The sequence below is a fragment of the Amblyomma mixtum genome, chromosome 2 (assembly GCF_055824585.1).
Source record: "Amblyomma mixtum isolate Tamu chromosome 2, ASM5582458v1, whole genome shotgun sequence".
In the NCBI taxonomy this organism is placed as follows: domain Eukaryota; kingdom Metazoa; phylum Arthropoda; class Arachnida; order Ixodida; family Ixodidae; genus Amblyomma; species Amblyomma mixtum.
In genome coordinates, this window is record NC_143013.1 from 197,777,356 (window position 1) to 197,789,503 (window position 12,148).

Consider the following 12,148-nt stretch of genomic DNA (forward strand, 5'->3'; position numbering starts at 1 on the left):
GCCAGCTAGCTGAGGCTGCGTGCCTTCGGTTGCGGAAAAGTCCGCCGTCCGGCATCAATCACACCGGTGACCGTCGCCTCAGATTGTACCGGTGCTCCGTACGCTTGCGTTCCGCAGCACCAGTTGTGCCTTTGCGCTTGCCTTTGATACCAATGGGTACCGGCGCAAGCTCGTCAGACCGTGACGCGTAGGCCTTCAGGTCTGCGATGTGGGCACGGCTGGTTTTCCCCGTAAGGGGATCCTCCAGCAGGTACGCGAGTGGCGACCAGACTCTGACCACTCGGTACGGACCAAGCCACTTAGGAGCGAGCGAGGCTGAGAACCCCTTGCTCGCATCGCTAAGAACATGGTTGCGCTTCAGGACAAGATCACCCACCTGAAAAGTCAGGCGGCGGTGCTTGCGGTCATATTGAGCCTTCTGTTGGGCTCTGGCTGCCGCCAAACTCTGCCTTGCTCTGTTGAGAGCCCGACCAAGCCGGTCCCGAAGCGTCGACGCATAAGCAGAGCAGTCTGCCCGCGTCTGCTCATCCCCGAGCTGGCTCTGCACGACGTTTGACATCGGATTCGCCAGCTCCCTCCCGAAATTGAGGAAGGCGGGAGAGAAACCAGTTGAGCGATTCTCAGCTGTTCGGATGGCGAACGCAAACTCGCTCAAATGGTCTGCCCAATCCTTTTGACACTCGGCAAAGGCCGCAAGCATTGGCTTGAGCGTTCGGTTGATTCGCTCGGTCAAATTGGACTGGGGGTGGTAGGGTGAAGTGGTGTAGTGCTCGATTCCGAGGGAACGGCACGTGTTACCGAACACCCGAGCGGTGAAATAGGACGCATTGTCCGTGATCAGTCTTTCCGGAAAGCCGAACCGACAGAACACTTCCTGGAGTTTATCCAGCACCGCTCGTGCTGACACTTTCCGAAGGGGGTACAACTCAACCCATTTGAAAAAGTGGTCAGCGACTACCATCAGGTAAATGAACCCCTGCTTGCTCCTGGGGAAAGGCCCCATCAAATCGCAGGTGGCCATCTGCCACGGACGCACACTGTCAATTGGTTTCATCATTCCAGGCGGCTTGCCGCCCCGTGACTTCACCGCTTGACAGACATGGCAGGAACGGCAATAGCGGAAAATGTCACGCTTCATGCCGGGCCACGTCACCGATTGACTCAGTTTTGCAAAAACTTTGGAGCCACTCAGATGACCGGCCAGTGGTTCGTCATGAGAGAATCTCAACAGTGCACCCCTCAGACTTTTGGGGATAACCACCTTGAACGGGTCGATGGACTCGTCATCGGTGGCTATGTATTTCAGCACGAGCCCGTCATTGTCCAGCAAATATGAATCCCCGGGGTTCGCCGCGACACACGCTGGCTTCTGCCCCCCTGCGCCCGCTACAATACAAGTAGCGTCACGGCGCTCCGTCTCCCTGAGACCGTCGCTCACCTCGCGACAAAAGGGGTCATTTTGCTGGGCTTTCAGTAGCTCTTTACGGCTGAAAACGATTCCAGTCATCCCAGAGGGGAGCATGGTCTCGTCCCCACTCAGGTTTGCAGCCAAAATTTCCGTTCGCGTCGGCAACTCCGAGGCGCTCACGAAGAGCTTTGCCTCTCGTCCGCTTTGCGAAGCGCTGCTTGCCTGGTTAGCGGAATGGGTTAACCCGTTTGCGGGCTCCCCCTCCTTGCCGCCCGGCGGCTCGTCCGCTGTTTCGCCCCCCTCCGCCTACAGGCGTCAAGGCGCCGCTGGCGAGTGGGGCACGGGATAGCGCGTCAGCTACCACGTTTGTGCTCCCCTTTCGATACTGCACCGAAAAGTCGTAATGCTGTATCAGGAGAGCCCAGCGCGCCAGCCGACCCGCAGGCTCGCGGAGCCGCATCAGCCAACTGAGCGCACTGCACCCCTGCCTCAGTGGAGGCTTGGGCGGGCTGCACGAACGAGGGAGGCAAGGCTCCTAGTTCGATGAGCGGCGTGGTTTCCACAGGGAACCGGGCCAGCGCCTCGCCGTTCCCAGAGCAGAATTGACTGCTCGCGGGGCACGGCTGCTGCTGTTCGAAACTGCCGGTTGCGGCAGCGTGACACGAACTGCTTTCGCACTGGACGGAAAGCTTGCACAGCTGAGGCATGTGACCAGCGGATGCACCGCAGGGTGCTCCCGGTACAGTTCCAATGGGAGCCGCGTGGTCGACATTTTGGGTTGTGCCGCAGTAAACCCCGATGGGGGCCGCGGCCAACCACGGTGTCTAGCTATTCGAAGGAACAGCAGCCAGCGGATCAAACGACGCTACAACTCCGTAGGGAGCCGACATGTAGCTGCCGAGTGCCCCGCTGGGGGTGGTAGACATGGTGCGCAAGCGTGATCGGCAAGGCGACCTGCTCGGCTAGTGTGCCATCAAAGGCGTAAGCGCCAATGACTTAGCACGTTGGGCGCCAGTTGTGGGTTTGTACGTGGACACAGGCCACCACCCACCGCGGGTTCGAGCTTCGCGCGAGCCAAGGGCCCCGATCAGCCGTCACCACACACCACTGGGACACCGATGCGGTGCACTCAACCTCCGCTGGGAGGTGAGCGATTCGCCGCAAAGAAAGAGGCCTCCAAGTTCACAAAGGAGACGTTTATTCACATCGTCCTCCAGCTGATACACACACACTCAATAGTCACCCCGTCCCGGGGGCGCGCGAGGAGCAAGGCTCCGCTGCGCGCACGAAGCGACTCGAGTAATGCGCACCGCTAGCACGCCGCTGCAGGAGAATGTCCCCGCGGCAGTGCTGTGATCTCTCTCTCGTGTCGACCGTTGGGCCGGTTGCGATAGAGAGTGGGCATTCAACGCAAGGTACGCCTGTCAGAGGTCGCTGGACCCCGCTGGACAGGCTCGAGCCGCTGCAGGTCAGAGGACACGTGCGGGCGAGCTCGAGTAAGCACTGGTCCGAACGGCAAAGGCCGGCACGGACAAACAGTAACGTACGCACCTTACGCTGTCTCGGAGGGATCTCTCTCTGGGCCCCGCTCGGACGGTCGCGCGGTGCGCGGCCGGTCAAACGGGTCCCGAAAATCCCGCCAAAAGGCGCCAATGGCAAAGGCCCTTGGGGAGCCGGGGCGGAGCTGTGGCTAAATGACAGTGATTAGTCACCCAGCCGCCTCTCCACCGCCTGAGGCGGGAGCAAGGGAAAGAGGAGAAACGACGCGGTAGGCCGGCACAGCCGCGCAAAGGCGACGGCGGAAAGCCAGATTCCCACATCCCCCTCTCCTTAAATGCCCTCCTACCCATCGGCAAAGCACGCGGCCAAAATAAAGAAATCAATACACAAAAAAAAATAAGCTACACTTCAGTTCCAAAATAAAGAAATGAATACACAAAACAAAACTAGCTACCCTTCAGTTCCAAAATAAAGAAATGAATACACAAAAAAAAACTAGCTACCCTTCAGTTCCAAAATAAAGAAATGAATACACAAAACAAAACTAGCTACCCTTCAGTTCCAAAATAAAGAAATGAATACACAAAAAAAAACTAGCTACCCTTCAGTTCCAAAATAAAGAAATGAATACACAAAAAAAAAATTAGCTACCCTTAAGTTCCAGCCAGAACAACGTAAGAAAACAAAGGAAAAACAAGGCAAACAACACTTGCATACGCTTCAGTAAATCAAAACAGCTTGCAGATTATATACACGGTACACAAGAAGATGTGAATAAAACTGTACAACTATGTGACAGGTGGATGTCAGCCTCAAAGTTCGATGGCGCGGCCCAGTGGGCCTGTCGGCGACTCACCGCTCGCAGACTTCAAGTTGAACAGGTTGGGAGGGCCGACGACAGATGGCGGTCTTCTTTCCGTTGATGTAGGGTGCGTTGATGACGACGGGGCCGCGGCAGAGCACTGACCTCGCGCCCTTGGACACGACATCACGTTCGGGCACAAGAAAGTTAGTGCACCCCTTTCACGCCGGCTGAAACGGGCGAGGACGTTCGGCGGCGTCCAGATGTGTAACCTTGTCCACAGCGAGGGGTCCTTCTCATCGTCGCGCTCACGCAGAATCACAGCGGCACAACTCACAGGCGTCGCCTCGGCTCATGGTTCCGCGCACACACAGCCACAAACACAAACACACGTACACCAGCACGTGCGCGGACACCGGTCGGCGACAACGATCCCCTCATCAGAAGCGTCCAGAGGCGCCGCGGCGAGGGTCAAAGGGTGCACTTTCCGCCCCCCATCGCCCCAAACGCCCCGCCAACTTCCCCTCCATACGGGCCGCACAAAACTCGCACCGCGACACACGGCTCCTTAACGAGCCAACCACCCACAGTCGGGCCGGAAATGAGAAAAGGCGCGCTGTACAAACGACACCTAATCCAATCTATTCCTTCTAGAAGATAAGAGCAAGCACTAGAGGGCTGAAGTTTGCCTATGTACATCTGGGTACGTTAGAACAAAAACAGACGAGCAAGCGGGCAAACGAAAGTGGCTAGAAACTGACTCAAACAAAAGAAATAAATAAATATATAAACACGCAAGGCTGGAACTGAGTATGATGCAAAAAAAAAATAATAACACACCGTGCTTCGCCTAGGTAGGGCCTGACGAGAAAGCTCGCCAGCTAGCTGAGGCTGCGTGCCTTCGGTTGCGGAAAAGTCCGCCGTCCGGCATCAATCACACCGGTGACCGTCGCCTCAGATTGTACCGGTGCTCCGTACGCTTGCGTTCCGCAGCACCAGTTGTGCCTTTGCGCTTGCCTTTGATACCAATGGGTACCGGCGCAAGCTCGTCAGACCGTGACGCGTAGGCCTTCAGGTCTGCGATGTGGGCACGGCTGGTTTTCCCCGTAAGGGGATCCTCCAGCAGGTACGCGAGTGGCGACCAGACTCTGACCACTCGGTACGGACCAAGCCACTTAAGAGCGAGCGAGGCTGAGAACCCCTTGCTCGCATCGCTAAGAACATGGTTGCGCTTCAGGACAAGATCACCCACCTGAAAAGTCAGGCGGCGGTGCTTGCGGTCATATTGAGCCTTCTGTTGGGCTCTGGCTGCCGCCAAACTCTGCCTTGCTCTGTTGAGAGCCCGACCAAGCCGGTCCCGAAGCGTCGACGCATAAGCAGAGCAGTCTGCCCGCGTCTGCTCATCCCCGAGCTGGCTCTGCACGACGTTTGACATCGGATTCGCCAGCTCCCTCCCGAAATTGAGGAAGGCGGGAGAGAAACCAGTTGAGCGATTCTCAGCTGTTCGGATGGCGAACGCAAACTCGCTCAAATGGTCTGCCCAATCCTTTTGACACTCGGCAAAGGCCGCAAGCATTGGCTTGAGCGTTCGGTTGATTCGCTCGGTCAAATTGGACTGGGGGTGGTAGGGTGAAGTGGTGTAGTGCTCGATTCCGAGGGAACGGCACGTGTTACCGAACACCCGAGCGGTGAAATAGGACGCATTGTCCGTGATCAGTCTTTCCGGAAAGCCGAACCGACAGAACACTTCCTGGAGTTTATCCAGCACCGCTCGTGCTGACACTTTCCGAAGGGGGTACAACTCAACCCATTTGGAAAAGTGGTCAGCGACTACCATCAGGTAAATGAACCCCTGCTTGCTCCTGGGGAAAGGCCCCATCAAATCGCAGGTGGCCATCTGCCACGGACGCACACTGTCAATTGGTTTCATCATTCCAGGCGGCTTGCCGCCCCGTGACTTCACCGCTTGACAGACATGGCAGGAACGGCAATAGCGGAAAATGTCACGCTTCATGCCGGGCCACGTCACCGATTGACTCAGTTTTGCAAAAACTTTGGAGCCACTCAGATGACCGGCCAGTGGTTCGTCATGAGAGAATCTCAACAGTGCACCCCTCAGACTTTTGGGGATAACCACCTTGAACGGGTCGATGGACTCGTCATCGGTGGCTATGTATTTCAGCACGAGCCCGTCATTGTCCAGCAAATATGAATCCCCGGGGTTCGCCGCGACACACGCTGGCTTCTGCCCCCCTGCGCCCGCTACAATACAAGTAGCGTCACGGCGCTCCGTCTCCCTGAGACCGTCGCTCACCTCGCGACAAAAGGGGTCATTTTGCTGGGCTTTCAGTAGCTCTTTACGGCTGAAAACGATTCCAGTCATCCCAGAGGGGAGCATGGTCTCGTCCCCACTCAGGTTTGCAGCCAAAATTTCCGTTCGCGTCGGCAACTCCGAGGCGCTCACGAAGAGCTTTGCCTCTCGTCCGCTTTGCGAAGCGCTGCTTGCCTGGTTAGCGGAATGGGTTAACCCGTTTGCGGGCTCCCCCTCCTTGCCGCCCGGCGGCTCGTCCGCTGTTTCGCCCCCTCCGTCTACAGGCGTCAAGGCGCCGCTGGCGAGTGGGGCACGGGATAGCGCGTCAGCTACCACGTTTGTGCTCCCCTTTCGATACTGCACCGAAAAGTCGTAATGCTGTATCAGGAGAGCCCAGCGCGCCAGCCGACCCGCAGGCTCGCGGAGCCGCATCAGCCAACTGAGCGCACTGCACCCCTGCCTCAGTGGAGGCTTGGGCGGGCTGCACGAACGAGGGAGGCAAGGCTCCTAGTTCGATGAGCGGCGTGGTTTCCACAGGGAACCGGGCCAGCGCCTCGCCGTTCCCAGAGCAGAATTGACTGCTCGCGGGGCACGGCTGCTGCTGTTCGAAACTGCCGGTTGCGGCAGCGTGACACGAACTGCTTTCGCACTGGACGGAAAGCTTGCACAGCTGAGGCATGTGACCAGCGGATGCACCGCAGGGTGCTCCCGGTACAGCTCCAATGGGAGCCGCGTGGTCGACATTTTGGGTTGTGCCGCAGTAAACCCCGATGGGGGCCGCGGCCAACCACGGTGTCTAGCTATTCGAAGGAACAGCAGCCAGCGGATCAAACGACGCTACAACTCCGTAGGGAGCCGACATGTAGCTGCCGAGTGCTCCGCTGGGGGTGGTAGACATGGTGCGCAAGCGTGATCGGCAAGGCGACCTGCTCGGCTAGTGTGCCATCAAAGGCGTAAGCGCCAATGACTTAGCACGTTGGGCGCCAGTTGTGGGTTTGTACGTGGACACAGGCCACCACCCACCGCGGGTTCGAGCTTCGCGCGAGCCAAGGGCCCCGATCAGCCGTCACCACACACCACTGGGACACCGATGCGGTGCACTCAACCTCCGCTGGGAGGTGAGCGATTCGCCGCAAAGAAAGAGGCCTCCAAGTTCACAAAGGAGACGTTTATTCACATCGTCCTCCAGCTGATACACACACACTCAATAGTCACCCCGTCCCGGGGGCGCGCGAGGAGCAAGGCTCCGCTGCGCGCACGAAGCGACTCGAGTAATGCGCACCGCTAGCACGCCGCTGCAGGAGAATGTCCCCGCGGCAGTGCTGTGATCTCTCTCTCGTGTCGACCGTTGGGCCGGTTGCGAGAGAGAGTGGGCATTCAACGCAAGGTACGCCTGTCAGAGGTCGCTGGACCCCGCTGGACAGGCTCGAGCCGCTGCAGGTCAGAGGACACGTGCGGGCGAGCTCGAGTAAGCACTGGTCCGAACGGCAAAGGCCGGCACGGACAAACAGTAACGTACGCACCTTACGCTGTCTCGGAGGGATCTCTCTCTGGGCCCCGCTCGGACGGTCGCGCGGTGCGCGGCCGGTCAAACGGGTCCCGAAAATCCCGCCAAAAGGCGCCAATGGCAAAGGCCCTTGGGGAGCCGGGGCGGAGCTGTGGCTAAATGACAGTGATTAGTCACCCAGCCGCCTCTCCACCGCCTGAGGCGGGAGCAAGGGAAAGAGGAGAAACGACGCGGTAGGCCGGCATAGCCGCGCAAAGGCGACGGCGGAAAGCCAGATTCCCACAACTGACACACAGCGAAACGAGTGCTGTGGGAACCTGCCGAACTCACGCGCTGTAAAGTCAGGATAAAACAGCAGCGCACAAAACTAAACAAAACAGGCTAAAATCTTTTTGTTGTGTTCCACAGTTCGTTTAAGACATCTGCTTACTTTAAAAGCCTAAAACACGTTCCAGATCATCAAGTGCATTTCACCTAAAAGGAATGCTAGAAGAAAAGGAATGTGTTCATTGTAAAACAGAGTACATTACTTCTCAGTTTTTCAAGTTTTTTGCATGAGAGAGAGAGGAGAGGAGACTAATGAATAATGGAGAGGTCTGCCTGGCTACGGGCCTGGCATGCTACTCCAGATGAGGGTGAAAGAAGAGGGTGAAAAAGAGAGAGAGAGAAAAAAGGTGACATCAAACATACTCAACACTCAAGCACTCACAAACACACATGATTGTCAAAGTATGTGCACTAAACCTGTGTCCCTTAGAAAAACTAAGAGTGCTTTTGTCCCCCGCTCAGCCGAAATCGCATTAGTCCAGGGTCCAAGGACATGCTCTAGGTACACGGGGCCGTCCTGACGAAGTCCTAAAGCACATAACAGTGCCTTGCGATGGGTATTAAAGATTTGGCAGTGGCAGATCAAGTGTTTGAGATCCTCGCGCACACCACATGTCGGGCACGGAGGGCTACCTGATACACCAATTTTGTACACCTTGCTTACTGTGAGCTTACCGCCAGATTTTTTTTGGTTTCCCTTGCTTTGTCAGTAAGCAGTTATGTAAGGAGCGTGAGTCCGATGCCAAGATGACAAAATTACTTCAGTGAAACGTTCCTGATGCCTGCATGACTTTTATTCTTCCAAGATGGGCTTTAGAAAGTTTGCTGTTTAATTCATTATCTAAAGTAGCCTACCATTTATCCTTCAGTGAACTGTGTATTAATTTCATGCACTCTTTGTGGGGCATGTTTATTTCTGGTTTTGTTGCTGCGAGCTTGCACAGGGCTCTCTTATCATCCATCCGGATATGGCTCGGCACCCAGCAGTACCTTGTGATATGTCCTTCTGTTGACTTTTTATATGTCGTGTATGATGCTTGTGACTAAAGATTTAAGCAAATATCTAGAATGCAATGCTCTGAGTAGGCTCAGTGCAACTGTACAGATTTTGCTACTTTCAATGTTCGTATTTAATATTCTGCCTGCAGCTGCAAACAGCATAATCTTCAGCGGTGAAAAGTGATGCGCAATTCGGTGGTGGTAACTTTTTTTTCCTATTCGCTTTGTATTACTGTAGCCATGACATGCGTTGCTGTTTTTGAGCCATCTGTGTCACGGCTCACAGACGTACGCAGTGCTGCACAGATGAACGCAGTGCTGTAGTGCTGTAGCGGAGTTTTTGTCCATGTAAGGGACTTTTATGACTACCAAAAATTTCCGGTTGCCTCACTTTTGAGTCGTTTCGGGTGGCACACCACAAGCATCAAAGATGCACACACTAAAGGAGAAGTGTTCTTGTTCTAGAATTGCTTAACATTTTGTCCCTTCGAAAAGCGCTCCCTAGCTAAAGCGAGTGAACATGAGTGGCTTTCGACGTTCAAGATGAGCTCAAGCTTTACTCACGCAATCGAGGTGCTACTGTCCTTTCAGTGACGCCGTAGAGGACTCCAAAGCATCCAAACTGTGCCACGCTGCCGTAACGGAAGCTCATCGAAGCGTCGCCATCGAAAGGTGAGTCTATTAGATGCAGCAAAAATAAAAATATTGAGTAGACAGCGCTAATAGAGAGATAATGATATATGCTAGCACTGATGGCGTATATGCCACTTCGAACCTCCGAGTACATGCATCCTTTATTCACGACTTCCTGAATAGCCATCTTATAGCGCCTTGCTGTGCGCGCCGCCGCGCGATTATTCTTGCATATTTAGCAGGAGAAGTGTTCTTTGCAAAAGGCCCGGCAGAGAACGAAGGCGTTTGCATCCCTTCCACTAAATGAGAGGCTGTACAACCAGACGTTACTTCCGTTGTAAAAAGTTGCGATTGTGCGCCATCCGTTATCAGCAGCTAAGTTTCTGTCTTATTTCCTGTCTTATTCGCGCGGTCCTGCCTTTATTTAAGTATCCATGTCGCAGGCAAAATGCCACAGACTTGGTCAAGTAGTTTAAGCCTCGTATGCTAGGGCAAAAAGGGCAAAAAGGCTCGCAACCATCCAACAATGGGCCATTTCCTTTGCATACCCTACCTACCAAACGCCCACACGTAAGGAGATGTTTTTTTTTGTTGATTTGTGGTTCCGCCTTAAATACATTGCTCTTCGCACTCGCGCCATGCTTCGGTTGCATTTTTCCCTGTGAAATGTTCTATGACCCCATGAGGCTATCTTCTGCAGGTACTTCGAGGTGTTTCCGCTGCTCTGCCTAGGCATCTGGATTCTTCGAAGCATCTCTGTCAAGTAAGGGGCTCTTCAGTAGTTCTTCTGACGCGGGCTGATGAAGTGTGCGAAGTGTTTATTTCCTAATAAACATTCTCAAAGTGTGAGATGTGGCCGCATTCACCCGATGCCGCTTACCGTAAAAAAATGCGTTAGAATATGAACACTTTTGAAGAACATCCTAAACTTTACAATAACGTGAATACGTCAGCGCCAGTGGAACAGGTCCTCAGATGGTCATCTGCGCCTCAATCCACGTGCCAGCGATATGTTCGCAAAGAGAAACATTTATCATGAAATGTGTGGCTTCGTATGCGTGAGCTTAGAGAGGCTGGAGAAGACTAAGAACTTGGCAAACGTTGATACCGTCTGTTTTATTTTAGGCTGTGGCATTGCGTACAGCCGCTATGTTTCGAACTTGAAGAGGTAAACACCAGCTTTTCACTCCACTCGCAAAAAAGATCAAGAAATGAGCTTCGTTCCGACATGTTTCCAGAGGTTGTGCAGTGATTGTTTCGCGCCTTCGCTTTATTAGCCGCCTTGGTCAACAAGAGTAGCAAGCAACTGAAACATTATCCTATTGCTTGAGCTTTCAGTCATTCCCTCGACAGTGCTATGTCGGCTCAAAAATATTCGCGCTTCTTCAGCAACAGTAGCGCGACCACCTTTTTTTTTGTAATGATCTCCTATACGAGCACGATAAGAGCTCGTCAAAACAGTCAGAATAGCTAATTGAAATTATCGTAGTTGACAAGCTTAGCACGGTACTCAACCTTAGACCACCTTCCATCTATGCAACTTAGCCCCGTCTTTGCTAATAGTTTCAACTGGTTGATTTATGGAGGTTTAACGTCCCAAAGCGACTCAGGCTATGAGAGACACCGTAGTGAAGGGCTCCGAAAATTTCAGCCACCTGGGGTTCTTTAACGTGCACTGACATCGCACAGTACAAGAGCGTATAGAACTTCGCCTCAATCGAAATTCGACTGCCGCGACCGGAATCGAACCCGCGTCTTTCGGGACAGCAGCCGAACGCCATAACCATTGAGCCGCCGCGGCTGCTTTGTTTCGACTAGTGGCGATGCATCTGTTTGTGCTTTATTAAAAAGCACAGACACGCCACCAGAGACGCCATAAAAGACGTTGAAGTCAGAGATTGAAAGAAAAAATGTTGAGAACTGCAAGCGTACCCCCGCAGTAGTGTGGGGTAAAGAGAAACGGTCGCGAAATTACCGCCCGCCATGCCTGAATTCTTTTTCAAAAGCTGGCTTGCGCTGAATCCTAAACTAGTATGTTCGACCACCAACCCTCTTAGCCCACAAGAATCTGTCATCCGCGCACACGAGCGTCGTCTTCACCACTGGCCTTTGAATGCAGGACGCCCGAGCAAAAGCTCCTGGACGACTACGGTGCCCTGGTGCCGCTGTTAGCGTGTCTCTCGGCACCCACGCAGTCAAGACCTGTCGGCGCGAGGTCGCCGTCCATGGATCGCGTCGTACGCTCGCTGCCGTGGGGAGCTCTTCTGCTCATCGGCTGCCAGTTGGCCACGGAGGCTGCTTGGTCGGTGAGGCTCAGACACTGGGGGCGAGGGAAGCATGCCCCCACGAGACTGTGCTTAGGCAGCTCTAAAACAAAGGAATGCGCTCAGTGGACAGGTATACCGGCAGTATTGCTGCCATGATGGCAGTGCCGCGTAGCTGTATACCAAAGGAAAAAAAAAAGAGGTGGCATACTTTGTCGTTACATGTCGGCGTGGAAGCCGTAAAAGAAATAGCGGAGCAATTTAATGAAGCTGTTTAATACGCTGCTGCAACTCAGTGTGACATGTACGAGCTCATAATCTTCCAAAAAGATTCTTGATAGCACTGCTGGGACCTCGCATTACACTGTTTTTAACCACATCGGTCACGCATGGTGCG

General features: G+C 54.2%; 1 protein-coding gene across 4 annotated transcripts in view; it reads left to right on the forward strand.

Moving 5' to 3' along the window:
- Nucleotides 1-12,148, forward strand: part of LOC149362145 (uncharacterized) — a 60,373-nt gene that overhangs the window by 34,643 nt on the left and 13,582 nt on the right. For 3 of the 4 annotated variants that reach the window (XM_089572915.1, XM_089572919.1, XM_089572916.1), the window contains 3 exons: nucleotides 9,446-9,526; nucleotides 10,188-10,250; nucleotides 11,607-11,793. In XM_089572915.1, the coding sequence (XP_089429041.1) occupies nucleotides 9,446-9,526; nucleotides 10,188-10,250; nucleotides 11,607-11,793 (331 nt within the window). The remainder of the gene's footprint in view (nucleotides 1-9,445; nucleotides 9,527-10,187; nucleotides 10,251-11,606; nucleotides 11,794-12,148) is intronic. The other variant, XM_089572918.1, reaches the window with a different exon arrangement.